The sequence below is a fragment of the Bos mutus genome, chromosome 17 (genome assembly GCF_027580195.1).
Source record: "Bos mutus isolate GX-2022 chromosome 17, NWIPB_WYAK_1.1, whole genome shotgun sequence".
In the NCBI taxonomy this organism is placed as follows: domain Eukaryota; kingdom Metazoa; phylum Chordata; class Mammalia; order Artiodactyla; family Bovidae; genus Bos; species Bos mutus.
Window position 1 is genome coordinate 8612702 of NC_091633.1, and position 21186 is coordinate 8633887.

Here is a 21186-nt window from a genome sequence, read left to right on the forward strand (position 1 = left end):
GTCTACCCTCCCCGGAGGAGCTGGGGCTTTGGCCACGGGTTCCGCCGCCTCGGGAGCCCTCGGAGCCCTGGGTCCGGCCGCGGCGACAGCGGCGGGGGCGGCGGCTCGCCTCCCGCGCAGCCGCGATGCTGAGCTCCCGGGCCTCGGCGGCGATGACCGCGGCCGACAGGGCCATCCAGCGCTTCCTGCGGACCGGGGCGGCCGTCAGGTGAGCTCTGGGGGGCGGGGCGGCCGGGGAGGCCGGGGCCGGGGCGCCTGTGGAGGCCCTTCCACGCTCCAGTCAGGGTCCCCAGGGCCGGAGCGGGCATTCCGGAGACGTCTGCGTCGGCAGGGCTGGAGGCCCAGGCCCTGGGTCGGGGGTGGGGGTGTCGAGCCTCCAGGGCCTCAAGGCAACGCCGGTTCTGTCTGCATTCCCCAGTTCTGCTGGGCCCCCAGTTTTATCAGTGCCCCCTGCACCCCCGTCCTTCCACCTGCCAATGTCTCCTCCAACCCTGTCACTGTCGCCAGAACTTCCGGGAGACTCAGGCTTGTCAGGGCCCCGAATTCCGTCAGTGGCCTCTCGGAGCTCTCAGCGCCTCGGAGGACTTCCTGGACTCCCTCATCCTGTCAGGATACCCCCAATTCTTCTGGGCTCCCCAGTTATGTCAGTTCCTGGCCTGCTAGGTTTCACGAACCTTGCCCAGCTCCCCAAACCTGCCATGATTCTCACAACCCTGTTAGAGTACCCCGAGCTTGCTAGTGTCCCCCCCACCCCATTTTGTCAGTACCCCTCTTCCTGTCACCGCCCCCCGCCCCCGTTTTGCCAGGGATCCCTTAGTCTGTACGAGTCCCCGGTCTTATTAGTGACTCCTTATCTTGCAAGGGCTCCTAAATCAATCAGGACCCCTTAACCTGTTAGGGCTCCCAGGCTTGTTGAGATACCACCATTCCTGCCAGGACCCTCGATAGTATGAGTCCCCAGTCCTGCCAGGGTCCTGATGTCCCTTCTCTGTCTACCCTCCTCCCACGGGCTGCAGTTTCGGACTGAGCACTGTGGCTACCCTCAGCCCCCACTTCCTGCAAAAGTTCGTATATATATTGTTTGCCTTATTTAGTGGAAATACATAACTGTGTGTGAAGACAGTGTTTTAAACTGCTGGTGAAATTTCTTTATTTGTAGTAAAAGAATAACTTCAGTGTTGAAGTCAAGCTTCAAATGAAGAAACATTTAATATGTAATAAATATTTAGAAGATCTTTATATGATTGTATAAAGATCTATTTTTACATCTATTTATCTTTATACTTTATCTATCTATCTTTATACTGTGTATAAAGATCTCCCCCCATTTAATAACCTAAAAGATAAATCCATGTCTGTATTTCTCCAATTATTCAGTAAATACTATCAAGAACCTACTGTGTGATCTAAACACTTGGAAGCGCTTGGAATATGTTAGTGTGTAAAACAAAGATCCCTGTCCACGGGGACTTTGCATTTTAGTTGAGGGAGACTGAGAATAAACATAGTGAATCAGTGAATGTTATGTTGGAAAGTGGAGAGCACTATGGTGAAAAGAAAAAGTAGAGCTGGGTAAAATGTCATGAGAGCAGGTTCTGATAGTTTGTTAGATGTGAGAGGGAGAGACTTTCCTGGCAGCCCAGTGGTTAAGACTGCACTTCTGCTGCAGGGGGCACAGGTTCAATCCCTGGTTGTGGAACTAAGAGCCCCCATGCCACATGGCAAGGCAAAAAAATAAAAAATAATTTTAAAAAAAGGAAGGAGGGGTGGGAATGAGCCAAGCAGTGGGACTGGCGGGGAGAGCACCCCAGGCAGAGAGGGCAGCCATGCAAAGGCCCTGGGGCGGGAGCATGGCTTTGGCTGGGGTGGTGGCCAGTGTGGCGGTAGGATGAGAGACAGAGCAGGAGGAAAGCCCTGGACCCCGCTCTCCAGTGAAGTGGGGCTTTTTGAGGTTGTGCTCCGACTTAGGTTTTAAATCCTAATACCTGTGTGTGCAGATTTTCAAGACATATCCTATACTGTATATTACTTTAATTTGAAAGCTAGGTATGTGGCGGGCCAATGGGTTATTTTGATGAAATGTTATATCTGTGTACCTGTCCCTATATATACATGTATTGTGTTTGTTATGAGGAAAGACAGTCAACTTATTTTCTTTTTTAGATACAAAGTCATGAAGAACTGGGGTGTTATAGGTGGAATTGCCGCTGCTCTTGCAGCAGGAATCTATGTTATTTGGGGTCCCATTACAGAAAGAAAGAAGCGTAGAAAAGGTAAGAAATGAAGCCTTTGCATCATAGTCTGTAGATTCGACCCAAACATTTAATTATTCAAAAACATTACCAAAGGGGGAGGACATGTGTGTTTCTCCTGCGTCTTCAATTTTGTCGACAGTATTTGCTTTTAAGCAGAAGTTAATTTTAATGACTCATTATTTTATATCCTGTAGTAAAAAGATTTATATTTCACCCCCACTAAGGGCGTGAGTTTGAGACATGCTTCGTAATGAGAAATTTCAAGTGGCTTAATTGTCTAAATGTCCTCATTATTACAGCTATTGTGTTTTTCAGCTGTACAGCTGCCTAATTGTCTGATGGCTTTGTGCTTTCACCAAATGGCTGCTAGTCGCTAGTAAATAGTCACTAGTAAATGTTTCAAGTTCATTTCTTCATTAACAAAAAAATCTATTTTCTTATTTTTAAAAATGCCCCCTTTTGTCAATGTTGCTCTACTTATATTGATTAAAATTCAGCCAAAATAAATACATAAAAGGGACAGATGTAGCAAAATGTTAATCATTTTTTAAATATTTATTTTTAATTGGAGGATAATTGCTGTACAATGTTGTGCTGATTTCTGACATACATCAACATAAATCAGCCATAGGTATACATGTGTCCGCTCCCTCTTGAACCTCCCTTCCACCTCCCACCCCATCCTGAATCATTGTTCAATTTGGGGACGGTTGTTATTGGGGTTCATTAGATATCTATTCTTCTTTTGTGGATGTTTGAGAACTTTCATAATAAAAATTTTGGTTTTGTTGTTTTCAGTTTCAGCAGAAGAGGAAAGTTTGTCAGATCTTGTTAATCTCTTTGCAGAAAGACTGATCAGAATGGCAGGAGCAGTGTCTTTTCCACTGATTATAAGAACAAAATCATTGTCCTGAGGGAGCAAGAACAAAACGATTGTTTTCTTCTGTTGCGAGAAACATTGCTTTCTTAACGAAGGAGAGAGAGAGAGAGTGAGGGAGAGAAAGAGAGAGGTTACTAAGTGTTTCTGTACATTTAACGTAAGCCAGGCTGTGCCAGACACTCTGGTGCTCTGATGAGTTTCACGAGTCCCACGTGGCCAGGACCTGCCCTTCTGCAGCCTCCGATCTCCTGAAGGAGCATTATTAGGGCCAGGCCTTGGCTGGGACAGAACACTTGGCCCCCTGGTCCCTGTGGATAAGGGCTTTCTGAGATTGGGATCTCCAGTCCAAGGCCACAGTGCAGGAGCTCTGGGGCCCAGATGGGAGAGGAACAAAGAGCCGGTCCTGTGTGATGTGCTGTTCTCTTCTCCCCCGTCACTTAGGGCTTGTGCCTGGCCTTGTCAACTTGGGGAACACCTGCTTCATGAACTCCCTGCTGCAGGGCCTGTCCGCCTGCCCCACCTTCATCAAGTGGCTGGAAGAGTTCACCACCCAGTACACTGGGGGTCACAAGGAGCCCCCCCAACACCAGTACTTATCATTGACGCTGTTGCACCTCCTGAAAGGTACTGAGTTGGAAATGGAAAGGGGATTGTGTGCGTTTTCAGAGCAGCAGCCCAGATGGCAGGCGAAGGGTTAATAGCCTTCCTGTAGGAAAAAAAAATCACACAGATTCTTATGAAAAAAGCACTAAGGCCCAATAGATACACTCAGGCTTTTTTTTTTTTTTAATCAAAGATGTAATCATTTATTTTAAAAATTGTCAGTAATAGCTTTTTAAGGAAGGAAAAAAAAACCCACTGCCATTTAAGCATTTGGATTGTAAGAAGTACTCCAGTTTCAAAAACATCAAAGTTAAAAAAAAGTATTTTATCCTAGGAAATGAGGTAATTGACAAAAGCAATAATACAAATTGTATTTAGGTAGAGACAGGATATATCTGGGCTTCCCCTGTGGTTCAGACCACAGAGAATCTGCCTGCAATGCAGGAGACCCAGGTTTGATCCCTGGGTCGGAAAGATCCCCTGGAGGAGGGCATCCCCCTCCAGTATTCTTGCCTGGAGAATCCTACTGAGAAAGAAGCCTGGTGGGCTACAGTCCAGTCCTTGGGGTCCCAAAAGAGTCGGACATGACTCAGCGACTAACACATAGGATGTATCTAACAAACAAAACAAGCAAAATAAATATTCACTGTGTCCACCATCAAAGAAATATTAATAGCATAATAGTGAGGTACTGCTTTTTGGCCTGTCAGCAAAGATTCAAAAGCAAGTCTACAGTCCTGAGCTGCCCCTGGGTGGCACGTTCATACATGCTGGTGGTGTCATTTGGGACAGCCTTGGCGGAAGGCGGTCTGGAACCACATGGTAACAACTTGCAAAACACGTAGGACTGTTTGACCTAGTGGTTCAGTGGACTGTGATCTGTACTAGCTGGGAGTGGAGTTTGTTCCCAGGGCAGGCAAGTTTGGGAATGGCCCAGTACTAGCCCTGAGGTTGGAAAGCCACAGTGTACGTGGGCTTGGTAAAGGTTTTAGGAAGCCACCAATCTAACTTCATTAAAAAAAATATTGGAGTATAACTGCTTTACAACATTGTAGTGGTTTCTGCGGACAACAACACGAATCAGCCACATGCACACAGGTGTCTCCTTGTTCTTGAGCCTCCTTCCCTGTATTCCGTCTCCCCACTCTCCAGTCCACCCCTCTAGGTCATCACCGAGCACCGAGCTGAGCTCCCTGTGCTGTACAGCAGCTCCCACCAGCTGCCAGTTTACACACGACGGTGTGTGCCAGTGCTGCTCTCAGTCCGTCCCAGCGCTCCGCCCCCGCTGCGGCCACAAGCCCACTCTGCACGTCTGTGTCTCTGTCCCTGCCCTGCAGATAGGTTCATCTGTACCATTTGTCTGGGTTCCATAACAGATACATGTTAATATGCAGTGTTTGTTTCTCTCTTTCTTCGATCTGTATCAGGCTCTAGGTTCATCCTCCTCACTACAAGTGACTCAGTTCTGTTCCTTTTTACGGCTCAGTAATATTCCATTGTATATATGTATCACAACTTTATCCATTCATCTGTCGATGGACATCTAAGTTGCTTCCTCTCGTTTTATTTTTAACCACTTTTTTTTTTTTTTTACTGTAGAACTGGTTTTTCCTCCTGCAGCATCTGTACACCCCTACAGGCAGACAGCAAAACCTGCAGGTGCTCAAGCCCCTTACATGAGATGTCGTAGTATTTGTGTATAACCTAGGCACACCCTCCCATCAACTGTCAATCATCTCTACACTACTTATAATGTCTGATACAATGTAAATTCCATGTACATAGTTGCCAGTGCCTGGAAGAGTCAAGTTTTGCTCTGGGGGACTTTCTGGAATTTTTTTCCCTGAGTATTTTCGATCTTTGGTTGGCAGACTCTAAGGATATGGAACAAGTGGGTATGGGTGGCTGACTGTGTGAGCAAAGACTTCTAGCACCTTGTTGTAACGGGGGTTTGGGAAGCAAGGGAAGAATGTGGTTATCCAGCAGTAGGGTGATTAAGCCAGCAATGGAATGTTACCCAGCCATTAAGAATCATCTTTCTGAAGTGTTTTAGTTTTAGTTTTAATTTGGGAGGAGGCATCAGCTATCCTATTAAGTTTAAAAGAGCAGGATACAAAATATGGTATAATTTGACTTCAGGAAAGCGAAAATGTCTGCAGATAAAGGGTGGACAGAAAAAGGCCAAAACATTAGCCATGGATATTTTGGTATGGTACAGGTGACAATTTTAAAAGATGAAAAAAAACCCTACTAAAACTTTCAATAATGATTGTGTATTATTAGAAAAAAATAATCAGAAAAAAAAATTGGATTTTGAAGACAGTTAGCTGAGTATTGCTTAACCTGAGGTATGATCTCACCTTGACCAGAAACCTTTTTGAAAAGCAAGTTCTGCTCTTCTACATAAGAGGCAACTTGAAACTCTTTTCTTTTACTGCCTTGTTTAAAAAAGAAATTACCACCCCAAAGACTGTGTGAAGAACTGACATGTCTACACGGGTGTCCTAACGCAGGCTAGGTGCTGTCATAACGGAGGGTTAGGTGTCCTCTTGCCATATGCTCCCTTCTCTGCTTCTGCCTCTTTGTGTCTTTTATTTTGGTTTTTAGAAATAATTTTTACTTCCGTAAGTAAAGCCTGAATAAATTCTCCTTGTGAAAAGTTAAAGCATTACAGAGAGGCCTGAAGTTCTGTTTACCACTATCCCAGCCCTTCTTCCCCACTTCCTTCCAGAAAGCAAAAGATAAGTGTAACCTTCCAGACCATTTCTGTGAATTTAACTGCATTTCTACCTACCCACAGAAATGATATATTGCTTTCTTTGTTTTTTCATGACCAAATAACCTTATGTGCATTAGAGAAACAGCCGTTTCGTACACCTGTCTCACCCTCATTCACTTTTTTTTCTTTTTCTGAATTTACTGGTCTCATGTATTTTGTCTTCTGTGAACTACTAGCTCATATCCTTTGCCCATTTATAAAACTGTGGTAAAATATCCATAACTTAAAATTTACCATCTTAATTGTTTTGAAGCAAACAGTTCTGTAGTAATAGATATATTGACACTGTTGGGCAACCGTGACCACTGTTTATCTCCAGAATGTTTTCATCTTCCGTATTGAAACTCTACATCCATTAAACAGTAACTCCCTATTTTCTACTACCCCTAGACCCTGGTAACCGCTATTCTACTTTCTGTCTCTGTGAGTTTGACTGTGTACCTTATTTAAGTGGAATCAGACAATATATCTGTTCTTTTGTACCCTGTTTATTTCACTTAGCGTAATGTCCTCGAGGTTTATCCACACTGGAGCATGTGCCCGAAGGTCATTCCTACAGGCTGAATATGAACGACTTTCCAGTGTGTGTGTGTGTGTGTGTGTGTGTGTGTGATGTACACGCCGCGTTTTGTTTACCCATTCATAGGTCAGTGGACGTTTAGGCTGTCTCCACCTTTCGGCCGTTGTGAATAGCGCTGCTGTGGACGTTGGTGGACATATGTATCTGTTCAAGCCCCCGCTTTTGATTTGGGGGGGTCATATACCCAGATGTAGACTCACTGGATCAGATGGCAATCTATTTAATACTTTGAGGAGTCACCACACCGTTTTCCACAGTGGCTATAGCCTTTTACCTTCCCTTGGCATGGATGTTCCATTCTCCACATCCTCACCAGCACTTGTCATTGTCTGTCTTTCTGATAACAGCCACCTCAGTAGGTGTGAAAGTGATGTCTCACTGTGGCCTTGATTTGCATTTCCCTAATCATAGGTCACGTTGAGCATCTTCTTATGTGTTTATTGGCCATTTATATGTTTTTTTTTTTAATGTCTATCCTAATCTTTCATCCATTTTTGAAATCAGTTTTCTGTGTTTTTGTTGTTGAGTTTTAGGAGTTTTTTTTTTTGTTTTTTTCTAATATATTTTGAGGAGAAGGCAATGGCACCCCACTCCAGTACTCTTGCATGGAAAATCCCATGGATGGAGGAGCCTGGTGGGCTGCAGTCCATGGGGTCGCTATGAGTCAGATACGACTGAGCGACTTCACTTTCACTTTTCACTTCCATGCATTGGAGAAGGAAATGGCAACCCACTCCAGTGTTCTTGCCTGGAGAATCCCATGGACAGAGGAGCCTGGTGGGCTGCCGTCTATGGGGTCCCACAGAGTCGGACATGACTGAAGCAACTTAGCAGCAATATATTTTGAATCTTAATCCTGTATCACATACATGGTTTGCAAAACCTCATGCACCTTTACAGCTGTACCACGTCCCCCATCCACTTAGCTATTAGCTTCTGGTGCCTTGTCTAGATAAACTGGCTGTAGCGAACCTCCTTGTACATGGCCGTCAAGCACACAGTCACATGTTTCCCTGGGCAGATCCTGAGAAAGGTTGCTGGATTGTAAGATAGGAAAATAGTAGACATTGCCACGCTGCCCCACAGTGTTGTAGGCAAAACTGGGCTGAAGGGGACGTTCAGATGTTCTTTGGGAGGGAAAAAGCTAACAGGGCTGCCTGGGGCTGTAGGAGGAAGAGGGAAGGAATAATACATCTTTAGACAGGTAGGGTAAGGGTCGGACCCCAGGGTTTATTGCACCAGTAACTGGCTACCAGCTGTCAAGGCTGCTACTTCTCCTCAGGTCACCAGCCATGATTCGACATGGGTCGGGGTGGCAGTATTCAGGGTCACAGCCATCTTGCCAGTTCACTGAATGCAAATCACAGAGAAGAAGCATCGGCTTAATTTATCTGGAGAGTCACTGAACTCCCAGAAACTGCACTGAGAGGCAGGCTCCTCCTATATTTTTATCTTCTTTATCTCATGGCAGTGCTGATTCAGTGTAATATATTGGTCCTTAATAATATGCTCAGGGAAGGGGGTGGTCAGGATCAGGAATCAATAAACTTTGGCCCCAGGGCCAAATTTGCATGCCACCTGTTTTTGTGAATAAAACTTTATTGAAACACAGCCATGTCCATTTGTTTACATTTTATCTATGTAATATTGCTTATGTATCTATGTAATATATACTATTATGTACCATCTTTATAATATTACATATCTATATAATATTACATATTATCTATCTATCATCTATGACTGCTTTTTGTGTTACAGTGGCAGAGTTGAGTAGTTGCTACAGAGACCTGCCAAGCCTAAAATGTTTACTAGCTGACCTTTTACAGCAAAAGTTTGCCAACCCCTGATGTAGATTTAATTGCAGTATAAATTCATAAGCTCATCAAACTTTTATGTGTATCTGTTAAGCTTGATTCTACTCAGATTGAATTCCCTGGTTGTCCAGGCGTTAGGCCTTGGTGTTTTCACTGCTGAAGGCTGGGTTCAATATCTACTCTAGGAGTTAAGATCCCAAAAGCCAGGTGGCGCGACGAAAAACAACAATGACAAAAAGAAAAAAGAAAAATAAACCATTCAGAGGACTCCTTCAGGCTGCCTCATAGAGCTTGATGCTTTGTAGTAATAGAAACTCAGATGCAAACAAGGCCTAATGGTCCTGGGACAGTCCTGTAGAGAAGGAGCTAGACAGAAAGTGTAGGGGGGAACAGTTGGATGTTTAAGGGCCCTCCTGTCCCTCCAAGTTGAGAGTTAAACTCATTTTATTCAACATTAATCTTGCAACAGTAAGTTTCTGTTGATGATAGTAATTCAGATATCTGAAAGTCGGTTACTAAATGCTGCGGCCGCATGAAAAATTACATTCATTCAGCAAATTCCAGGTGTCTACCAGCGTCCTAACTGGGTAAGGCTACAGGGAAGAGTAACAAAAGAGATATAATTCCAGGGTGAATTTTCCAGTCCTTCCATTTTTAATTAGCTTTGACACATCTTTCTGCACAGGTTTTCTTGGTTAGTTGTTGTGTTGGTTCACTTAATAACTGTTGCCTTTTTTGATTCCAGCTTTATCCTGCCAAGAGGTCACTGACGAAGAGGTCTTGGATGCAAGCTGCTTGTTGGACGTCTTAAGAATGTACCGATGGCAGATCTCTTCGTTTGAAGAGCAGGTGAACACGATATTCAAAACAGGTTTCCTCGGAGACTCCTTCCCATTCATGAGCTGGGGCCTCAGCTCCAGAAACAGCTGCATCGCTGCAGCGGGAGGAGTAAATGCCAGCCTTGACCTTGCAGTTAGTGGCCAGGCCTGTGTGGATGTTTCTGTGACGTTTCAGACAGCCTGAGTGTCCTGAGACCAGGTTGTGATTGGGGACAGAGAAGACTCACAGGACAGGGCGTAGGCACGCTGTCGCCAGGGAGGGGAGATCTTTTTAGTTCTCGAGTGACTTTGCACTTCAGTGGCTGATGGGGACACGTGAGGCCTTCAGAGAGACGTGAGTGACTCTACCTTCTCCCCTTCTCCAGAAGACAGCGCTGGGGCTGACAGCGTGAAGCTCTGGGGACCGACAGTTTTGCCCCCGTGGGTGTGCACTTCCGGCAGCACCTCCTCCTATCCGCTAGTGTTCCAGGCTGGCCCCGGCCAGCTTTGTGCTGGCCACTGCCGCCTCCACTGTCCATCCCTTGGACCAGAGCCTTTGGACTCCCCATACTGTGGGGCTGAAGTGAGAGGCATTTAAAAACTCAGAAAAGTGAGGTGGGAAGGCTTTCTCACCCCCCTTTTCTTTAAAGATGGTCTCCGTTTCCACTTTAATCGGAAATCATGTGTGTGTTACTTTTTAAACACGATGTTGAGAATATCTCTGCTTTCTCATGATGCTTCTTGACTAATCCATTACATGTCGAAATATTTTTCCATTTAGAAACTACTTTTGTAATCCTCCTCTGGTAACTGGAATTATTTAGCTACAATTCACATTTCTCTAAACTGAGAGAGCGACTGGAGTTTAGTTCTTCAGGACATCAGATACCTGTCAGCCAAAAAAAAAAAACCATACAGCCTTAAAGCCGAGAATCGGGTTTTATTTGACGGGCATACTGAAGGCAGTCCTTAAGCAGGGAGACGGCCTCTCAGATAGCTCTGGGGGCTTCTCCAAAGAGGTAAGGGAGCAGCCAGGATATATCAAGTGTTTGCAAAAAGAAAAAAACCAGTAGTCAGAACATCGAAAGATTACTGTTAATTAAAGAAAAACCGACTGCCCAAGTTAATGAATTAAGCACTTTTCTACGTAAGGGAAGATGCACACATCTGGGCTCATTGAAATCATTCCTTCAATGTGCACCTTAGCTATCTCGGGCCCATATCCTGCTTTTCTCCATCCTGAATCCCCTCAGGGTGCACAGTGTGGGGCGACTGCAGGGTCTGGTCTGGTGGCTGCACCATCCTTTGCTTACTTATGTGATGAGTGACATTCTTTGTCCACATTCCTTAAGTCCTGCTCTTCTGTCAAGGACCCACTTGGGTCCCAGTTGCTCCTGGGGAGTGTTTCCAGGGTCTGACTCTGAGCCGCATGGCGCTGCAGTGCGTGTGGGGAGAGAAACCACGTCTGTCTATGGTTCCCTTCCTCTCTGAGCACATCAGAACATCTAGCACGGGACCTGGTCCACACCTTCACTGTTAGTGATCAGGTCAGCCAGCCACTTTTATAGCCGTTTCCGTTCAACACACTGGGCCTTGAGAAGCTGGAAAGCAAACTCTACCCAGCTTAGCCATAGAGGGTCTGCCTGGCGGTGCACACGGCGGGTGGTTCTGGCATTGCCCAGCCTCTGCAGCCGCTCTGAAGAACGCTCTGCCCTCTTGACAGGACGCCCACGAGTTATTCCATGTGATCACTTCATCACTGGAGGATGAGCGAGACCGCCAGCCCCGGGTCACACATCTGTTTGATGTGCATTCCCTGGAGGTAAACTGTTAACACTCTCAGTACATCCAGTGTGGTCTGTGCACATCGAACAGGTGCGGGGGACACAAGTGTGATTTTCCTACAACTTTAAACTGAAAAGTAAAATTCGATCAAAAGCCAGTAGTGGGAGTGAGGCTGGGGAAGGGTCTGAACCTTCACAGTTGGCATTCAGTGACTGTGGTTAGCAGTGTTGAGGTTCTTGAAAGTAATCCCTTGCTGCAATTTGCATTGGCCTTGAGAGGAAAGAGTGTATTCCCCCCGCCCCCACTTTTAATACAGGAGAGCAAGGAGCCCCAAGAATGCTCAATGAATCTCATTTCCCTGGCACATTGTAAATGTTAGAGAGTTGATAAAAGTTAACTAGTCAAAGGAGGAGGGTGCAGATATTCCAGAGAGGAAAGGTGTCCAGTTGCATTTGGTGAAGGAATAGGTACAGAAATCAGTCCAAAAGCAGTTAAGGCTGCTTTTAGGAAGCTTAGCTTAAAGTTGATTTTTAAACAGGGCAGTCAGCACAGAAACAAGAGATTTAAGCGGGGATTGAGGGTGGGTGGCCAGAAGGAGAGCAGTAGGGTTTTCAGCCTCTTTCTCTTTCTTCCCCTGCAGCAGCAGACAGAAATAACTCCCAGACAGATCACCTGCCGCACCAGAGGTAGTCGTTTCCCTTGAACTGTAACGTGTGAGATGTGTACCTTTTTGATAGGACAGTAATTTGCTTTATGTTTTCTAAAAAGAATGTTTTTTTTCTGGTGACATCCATCCCGACCTGGAGTGTGTGCATTTGAGAGGAACTTGTGTTTCGGAAACAGCTCTAAACTGTCCCCGCAATGAGCATCTCGAGTATTCCATCGCAGCCGAGCCCTGCTCAGTTTCTGCTTAATGGACCTGTTTCTGCCTCAAACGGTGGTCTCGCTCTACCTTCTTGAATTGGTCCTGTAACTTAACAAGCTGAAGGTGCCGTGTCCTCCGCGTTTGCACTGTGGCCAGCTCTTCCTGCAAATGTCCCAGGCCTCCCTAGAAGGAAACATGGTTTTCTTAAGAAAATGACATCAGTTCCTTTGTGCACTGGTAGTAATGAGAACAGTTATCTTTTGGGTCCCTGCTCTGTGCCAGTCACCATAATACCTCACAGGAGCCTTCCAGCTGCTCTGTGAAGTTGGTGGTGTGGGGCATGCTCTTAGTCGCTCAGTCGTGTCTGACTCTGCCACCCCATTGGACTGTAGCCCACAAGGCTGTTCCATCCAGGGGATTTTTCAGGCAAGAATACTGGAGTGGTTGCCATTTCCTCCTCCAGGAAATCTTCCCAATCCAGGGATTGAACCCATGTCTCCTGTGTTGCAGGCAGATCCTTTACCTGCTGAGCCATCAGGGAAGCCCCAGGTGTGGGGCATAGTGGGATCACAATTATCCCCATTTCCAGAACACTGAGGCTTATAAACATGAAGTCTGGCTCTGGGCCTGGTGACTAAAGAAGCAAAGCCAGGACGCGGCCGAGGCCGGCCTGTCTTCCAGCACGTGGTTCTAACTGGCACACCACACCGCTGTGTTTATTCCACTAACCCCCATCCTAACCCCCAAACCCCAGCTCTTTAGAACCTGCTCATTCTCATGTTTTCAGAAGTCCTTTTTTTCTGCCTTTGTTTTCTTTTGGCCTTGCCTCATGGCATGCAGGATCTTCATTCCCTGACCAGGGATCAAGTCCAATATCTGTGCAGTGAAAGCCTGGAGTCTTAACCAATGGACTGCCTGGGAAGTCCAGAAACTTTTCTTTCTAAAGAGGGTGTTTGTACCACGTACTAAGAAGGAGGGTGAATTTTGAGGTTGGTGCCAAAGGGCGAGAGGTGGCCTGTCCAAAGGTGTTCTGTGTTTCAGGGTCACCACATCCCACATCCAACCACTGGAAGTCTCAGCATCCTTTTCACGGACGACTCACGAGTAACATGGTCTGCAAACACTGTGAGCACCAGGTAAATACACTACCAGTGCCTGCTATTTTCCGGCAAGGTTTTATTTAAGATTCATGAAGGAGCCGGAGTGTGCCGACTGACATTGGTGTCTGGCTTTTGTCATTTTCTGGGGTCTCTGTGCTTAGTCAACTGACTGCCCACGTTTGGTGAGTGCTGACGTACCAGTTGACTCTCAGATGGCATCTTCTGTACCAAGAGCAGCAAACCCACTGTGGATTGGCGGGGTTTTGAGTCCTGAGGTTGGGTCTGTACTCTTGGTGAACACTACAGATTCTAGGGCTGGTTTTTTTGTTTGTTTGTTTAGCTTTGGTGTGTGTATGTGTGTGTGTTTTGTTTCTGAGATTTTAAAATGTTATTATGCAAAATTTTGAACATGATGCAAAAATAGAGAATTGTACAGCTGTCACCTCAGTCAATTTTAGAATATTTTTATCATCCCCCCACCACACACACGAATAAACCAACCCTGTACCCATTAGCTTCCTTTCTTATTTCTCCTCACACTGTCAGCCCTCGGAAACCACTAATCTGCTTTCTGTCTTTATAGATTTGTCTGTTCAGGACATTTCATATAAATGGAGTCATACAATGTCTGGTGCCCTGAGACTCGCTTCTTTGACTCAGCATGTTTTCAGGGTTCTTCCGTGTTGTAGCCCATACCAGTGCTTTGTTCCTGTTTATTACCAAGTACTATTCCACTGTATTGCTAGACCACATTTTGTTTATCCAGTCATCAGTTGATGGACAGTTGAGTTGTTTGTACTTGTCAGCTATTAATGTATAATGCTACTGTGAATAGTTATGTGCACATTTTTGTGGAAACATGTTTTTATCTCTCTTTAATATTTCCCTAGGAGTGGAATTGCTAGCTCATATGGTAACTCTAAGCTTAACCTTTTGAGAGACTGTGAGACTATTTTTCTGTTTCTACCAGCAGTGAATGAAGTTTCAAATTTTTCTACATCCTCATCAACACTTTTTATCTAAGTTTTTATTTATAGCCATTCTCTTGTGTGCAACATGGTATCTCATTTTTTTCCCCCTCATTGTGGTTTTAATTGGCCTTATCATGAGAACTTCCCATGTCTCCTGCCAGCGTGGGAGACGTAAGAGATGCTGGTTTGATCCCTGGGTCGAGAAGATCCGCTGGAGGAGGGCATGGCAACTCACTCCAGTGTTCTTGCCTAGAGAATCCCATGGACAGAAGAGCCTGGCAGGCTATAGTCCATAGGGTCGCAAAGAGTTGGACATGACTGAGTGACTAATGATGTTGAATCTTTTTTTTAATAAGTTCTCTATTGATTTTATTATTTATTGTTTTATTTATAAATAAAATTAATTTATTTATTTTTGGCTATGCTGGGTCTTCATTGCTGCATGTGAGCTGTCTCTAGGTGCAGCCAGCAGGGGTGTTGTTTATTGTGGAATGCAGGCTTCTCATTGCAGTGGCCTCTCTTGTTGCAGAGAATGGGCTCTAGAGCATTGGCTATATGGGGCTGTGGTACACGGGCTTAGTTGCTCTATGGCATGTGGGTTCTTCCTGGACCAGGGACTGAACTCATGTGCCCTGCATTGGCAGGCAAATTCTTAACCACTGGGCCACCAGGGAGGTCCCAAAAGCAGGAACTCTTATTAAATGTATTTTGTCGTCTGTTTATTTTTTGGGGGGGGGTGCCAATTAATCATAAAACATGCACATCTTTCTGTGTAATCATGTATACTTCTACTACAGTATTTTAAATACAGTATTCCACTCTATGTGGACATGATATAATTTACTCTGTCATTCCCTGGAAGTTTCACCCATTCGTGTTTTGCTGTTTTAAATGGTGCTGTGGTAACTACATCCGTGTAGTTATGTTGTCTGTGGTTATTTCCTTAGGATAATATCCCCATTTTGCTGGGTCAGGTATGTTATTGTACAGTTTTTCCAAACTGTCCTTTAGTATTATTGTAGTTCTTATGTTTACAAAGTTGTTCTTAATAGACTTTGCTTCTCGGTAAGTACATTATGTTTAACTATGTTACCGTTGGGTGTGTAAATATGAAACTGTTTTATAGGCATATACCTTCGACTTGAACCTAAGTCCTTTCTGTATTTCCTGCAATTTATGTTTCAGAGTCCCGTTCGATTCGATACCTTCGACAGTCTTTCCCTCAGTATTCCAGCCTCCACATGGGTATGTACCCATCTCTGGTTTATTTCGAGTCTGTTTCAGAGACATCTGAATCTGAAAGAGCTTTGAGGCATCTTGTGTAACTCAGGTACTACACATGACTCAGACACATAGTTGGTTGAACCTGTCTTAGTTTTAATCTGTGGTTACCACGACCTGTCAGGGGGAAGAAGGTGGTTTCTCTCTCGCTGCAGAAATTTTGGCTTTTTCAAATACATATACACATACCTCTCAAGTTCAGAGATGCGTAAAACAGCACAGAAGCGCATACTTTTCTGCAGTATTGGGTCCTCATACCCTTGAATCCGTCCAGAATAACAAATCTAGGATGCTCTGAACTCTCCATTTTGTTCGGGAAACACCCACTTGTGTCTGTGAGGCCTCGCAGCCTACCTAAGCAGAGTAAAGCTCTGGGCTTCACCCTGTTAGCGGTGTCAGTCCAGCTCTCCTTGAATTGTATTCATGAACATGCTTCTTGTGCCATAGGGTCATCCACTGACCCTGGACCACTGCCTTCACCACTTCATCTCGTCAGAATCCGTGCGGGATGTCGTCTGTGACAACTGTACGAAGGTATGACTTTAACCCTGGCTGCCATCTCCTGAGCTGGCCCCCATGTCCGGATATAAGGCCTCTCATACCCTTAGCCCTGAGCTCTGTTGACTGGCCCAGAGGCTCCCTGCAGCCACAGCCACCTCCACCTAACTTGCTTAGAAAGTTGGCAACCCACGGACTATATCTTTTCCCAGATGAGTTGTTTCATTCACAGAATGTTTAAAGGAAAAAAATGGAATCATATGCTTTGAGGTGAGACATGCCCGCTCCAATTTGCTACAGTCCCCTCCATGCCCACCTGTCTCACTCCTGCCCAACTGCCCCAGGAATGTCATCCTCTGAATTAAGAGAAAGTGTACGGGAAAGAATTTTTGAAGACACAAAACAAAACAGATGACAGGCAGCCAGTGCAGAGTTTCATTGTGGCCTCTTTGTTTCTCTTGCTGCAACAGTCACAATTATTTAATGACTCTTGTTTTTGTTCAGTCGCTAAGTCATGTCCAACTCTTGGTGACCCTGTGGACTACAGTATGCCAAGCTTCCCTGTCCTTCACTTCTCCCGGAGTTTGCTCAAACTCATGTCATTGAGTTGGTGATGCCATCCAACCATGTCATCCTCTTTAAAACAGTGAAAGCGAAAGTCGCTCAGTCATGTCCGACTCTTTGCAACCCCATGGGCTATACAGTCCATGGAATTCTCCAGGCCAGAATACTGGAGTGGGTAGCCATTCCCTTCTCCAGGGGATCTTCCCAACCAAGGAGTGCAACTGGGGTCTCCTGCATCACAGATGGATTCTTTACCAGCTTAGCTACCAGGGAAGCCCATTTAAAACGGTGAAACCAATTTGCAAATATCTAGGCAGCTGAGTTCCTTTGGCAGGTGGATGCCAAGTGCCCAGTGAATGCTGGGGTAACTCCAGCCTGGCCCTCTGCTCTCTCTGAGGGTCCTGTTTCAAGAATTTCTTCAGAGAGATGTTTCCTTTATTTCAGATTGAGGCAAAAGGGACGCTGAATGGGGAGAAGGTGGAACACCAGAGGACCACATTTGTCAAACAATTAAAACTGGGGAAGGTGAGCCTATGCCGCACACCTGGCCAGCTCTGCCCCTGGAGCCCCCCAGATCTAGCTCTGCTCCCAGGACCCCCGGGACTGGCTCTGCTCTGGGGGCCCCCCAGATCCAGCTGTGCTCCCAGGACCCCCAGGTCTGGCTGTGTTCAGGGAGCCCCCCAGATCCGGCTGTGCTCCCAGGACCCCCAGGTCTGGCTGTGTTCAGGGAGCCCCCCAGATCCAGCTCTGCTCCCAGGACCCCCAGGTCTGGCTGTGCTCAGGGAGCCCCCCAGATCCGGCTCTGCTCCCAGGACCCCTGGGTCTGGCTCTGCTCTGGGGGCCCCCCGGGTCCAGCTCTGCTCCAAGGACCCCCGGGTCTGGCTCTGCTCTGGGGGCCCCCCAGATCCGGCTCTGCTCCCAGGACCCCTGGGTCTGTCTGTCCTCAGGGAGCCCCCCAGATCTGGCTCTGCTCCCAGGACCCCCGGGTCTGGCTCTGCTCTGGGGCCCCCACAGATCCATCTCTGCTCTCAGAACCCCGGGTCTGGCTCTGCTCTGGGGGCCCCCCGGGTCCATCTCTGCTCCCAGAACCCCGGGTCTGGCTCTGCTCCGGGGGCCCCAGGTCCATCTCTGCTCCCAGAACCCCGGGTCTGGCTCTGCTCCGGGGGCCCCCAGGTCCATCTCTGCTCCCAGAACCCCGGGTCTGGCTCTGCTCTGGGGGCCCCCCAGGTCCGGCTCTGCTCCCAGGACCCCCAGCTCTGGCTCTGCTCTGGGGCCCCCGCAGATCCATCTCTGCTCTCAGAACCCCGGGTCTGGCTCTGCTCTGGGGGCCCCCCAGATCCGGCTCTGCTCCCAGAACCCCGGGTCTGGCTCTGCTCTGGGGGCCCCCCGGGTCCATCTCTGCTCCCAGAACCCCGGGTCTGGCTCTGCTCCAGGGGCCCCCCAGGTCCATCTCTGCTCCCAGAACCCCGGGTCTGGCTCTGCTCTGGGGGCCCCCCAGGTCCGGCTCTGCTCCCAGGACCCCCAGCTCTGGCTCTGCTCTGGGGCCCCCGCAGATCCATCTCTGCTCTCAGAACCCCGGGTCTGGCTCTGCTCTGGGGGCCCCCAGATCCGGCTCTGCTCCCAGAACCCCAGGTCTGGCTCTGCTCTGGGGGCCCCCCAGATCCGGCTCTGCTCCCAGAACCCCGGGTCTGGCTCTGCTCTGGGGCCCCCCGGGTCCCGCTCCGGCCCTCCACTCCTCCCGTCTCTCCGCCGCAGCTCCCGCAGTGCCTGTGCATCCACCTCCAGCGGCTGAGCTGGTCCAGCCACGGCACGCCCCTGAAGCGGCATGAGCACGTGCAGTTCGGCGAGTTCCTGATGATGGACATCTACAAGTACCACCTCCTGGGACACAAGCCCGGTCACCGCAGCCCCGAGCAGTGTGAGAAAGCAGGGCCCGCGCTGGAGCTGCAGGACGGGCCGGCAGCCCCCAAGTCAGGTGTGTGTCCAAGGGGCAGAGAGAGGGACCCTCCGGGCCCTGGCGCCACCAGGGCCAGGCTTGCCCAATGGCGCTTCAGTTCTTGAGAACAGCAGGATTGGGGGTGAGAGAAGGCGGGTTTCATAAAAGAGGTTAAAATGATACAGTGATGTCTAGTTTTTAAAAGCTCTATGACGGATGGAAACACACAGGCAGGAGGGAGGAAGGTTGCTTTCTGATCTTCTGGCTAAACAATAATTGACTCGCCTCAGTCCACTGAATTTCTTCTTTTCTGCCCCCATACAGTCACCTAGTGAATATATTCAATTTTTAATTGAGGATAATTGCTTTATAATGTTGTGTTGGTTTCTGCTGTACAACAGTGTGAATCAGCTATGTGTCAAAGTCACTCAGTCGTGTCTGACTCTTTGTGACCCATGGACTATAGCCTGCCAGGCTCCTCTGTCCACGCGATTCCCCAGGCAAGAATACTGGAGTGGGTAGCCATTTCCTTCGCCAGGGCATCTTCCCAACCCAGGGATCGAACCCAGGTCTCCTGCATTGCAGGTGGATTCTCTACCGTCTGAGCCACCAGGGAATCAGCTATAGGTATACATATATCTCCTCCCTCTTGAGCTTCCCTCACATCACCTCCTTTAGACAGGAAATGTGGGGAGGCGGTATCCTGGCTGAAGATCCCTAAACATCTTACTTGGGTTGCTACTTCTTTACTGAATTGCTGATTTATCCGATCCCATTACAATCCTCCCTTGAGGTTAATCCTTGACTCAGGCACCAGTGAAGCCAGGTAGCTGTTATCATCTTCATTCTCACTGAAGAGAGAACCAAGGCTTCCAGAGGCTGAGTGCCAGACGGGGCATCTGGAACTGGAATGGAGTGTGGGGCAGTTTTGTAAAGGTCTTGTATGTAATGTGTTTAGTTCTTCATTAATGAGGGAAAACCCACTGACTTTAAAGGCTCCAAGCCTGAACATCCTGTCCTGTTCCACTCTCCCTCCACAACCGCCCACCTCGTTTGCTGCTCCTAGTCAAGCCAGTACTGTCTTCCCTGCACCCTGGCCTTTCCCCACCTAGTGCCCCTCACTACTTTTATTCTTTTTTTTTTTTTAATATTTATTTTTATTTACTTATTTGGCCCACCAGGTCTTAGTTGTGGCATGTGGGACCTAGTTCCCTGACCGGGGGTCAAAGCTGGGCCCCCTGCACTGGGAGCACAGTCTTAGCCACGGGACCACCAGGGAAGTCTCCGCCCCCTCAATACTGTTATTCGTTTTTACATCCAGCTGCGAGGCCTGGCGGAGAAGGCAATGGCGACCCACTCCAGTACTCTTGCCTGGAAAATCCCATGGACGGAGGAGCCTGGTAGGCTGCAGTCCATGGGGTCACTAGAGTCGGACACGACTAAGCAACTTCACTTTCACTTTTCACTTTCATGCATTGGAGAAGGAAATGGCAACCCACTCCAGTGTTCTTGCCTAGAGAATCCCAGGGACGGGGAGGCCTGGTGGGCTGCCGTCTATGGGGTCGCACAGAGTCGGACACGACTGAAGTGACTTAGCAGCAGTAGCAGCATGGCCTGGCAGGACATCACTCACAGGGGGACGGAGCTTTGTCCTTTCTCAGCAGATCCACAGATTAACTTTGAGAGTAGAGCAGCAGGGGTGGGAAGAGGGCCCAGTTTTAAATCAAGGGCCTCTTGGCCTCACTTTCTCCTCTCCCAGGTAGGGGCGCAGGTCTGCTAGTGTTCAGAATGTGGTGGTTAAAGAGGCCAACAGTGTAGCTGGTCGGTATTAAAGGCCCCCAAATATGATACTTGAAAGAAGAGATGTAAACATCTCTTTAATTATCTCATCTGCACCCGTGAACACATCCCTGCTGTCTCCGCCTGCCGACTGCCGCTCCTCAGAAGCTGACATTCGGAGAAAAGAGAATGTTTGGATCAGTGCTTTTCAGCAGGGAGTCTGGCCCCCAGGGGCACCGGGCTGGGATCTGTGCTTTTCAGCAGGGAGTCTGGCCCCCAGGGGCACCGGGCTGGGATCAGTGCTTTTCAGCAGGGAGTCTGGCCCCGGGGCACCGGGCTGGGGCTGGTGGCGTGTTTGGTTGTCTCCGCCGGCCGGGAGAGGAGGCGCTGGTGTGAGTGGAGGCCAGAGGTGCTGCTCAGCATCCTGCAAGTGACCCGGACAGCGCCCACAAAGGGCGACCAGAGCCTCAAGGTTGAGAAGCCTTGGTTTTGGTCAGGCCAGTAAGCGGGCCACTGCTTGGCTCTGACATGTGTCTTTAGCAGCCAGGCCTGGAAATTTCAAAGATCCACAAAGCTGTCACAGTGAGCAGGAGGCTGGGAGGGGGATACAGTTTTTCTGTTTGGGAATAAAGCAGGTGAAGACAAAAAAGTAGGAAGTTTTATGAATCAACATAG

General features: G+C 47.8%; 1 protein-coding gene across 2 annotated transcripts in view; it reads left to right on the forward strand.

The window, feature by feature from the left end:
- USP30 (ubiquitin specific peptidase 30) overlaps positions 1 to 21186 on the forward strand; it is a 24343-nt gene continuing 3157 nt past the window's right edge. Inside the window, exons 1-11 of one of the 2 annotated variants that reach the window (XM_070385977.1) lie at positions 1 to 208; positions 2164 to 2273; positions 3577 to 3759; positions 9660 to 9763; positions 11456 to 11554; positions 12158 to 12203; positions 13424 to 13518; positions 15639 to 15698; positions 16182 to 16268; positions 17241 to 17321; positions 18552 to 18771. In XM_070385977.1, the coding sequence (XP_070242078.1) occupies positions 126 to 208; positions 2164 to 2273; positions 3577 to 3759; positions 9660 to 9763; positions 11456 to 11554; positions 12158 to 12203; positions 13424 to 13518; positions 15639 to 15698; positions 16182 to 16268; positions 17241 to 17321; positions 18552 to 18771 (1168 nt within the window). In that variant the 5' untranslated portion in view covers positions 1 to 125. The remainder of the gene's footprint in view (positions 209 to 2163; positions 2274 to 3576; positions 3760 to 9659; positions 9764 to 11455; positions 11555 to 12157; positions 12204 to 13423; positions 13519 to 15638; positions 15699 to 16181; positions 16269 to 17240; positions 17322 to 18551; positions 18772 to 21186) is intronic. The other variant, XM_070385975.1, reaches the window with a different exon arrangement.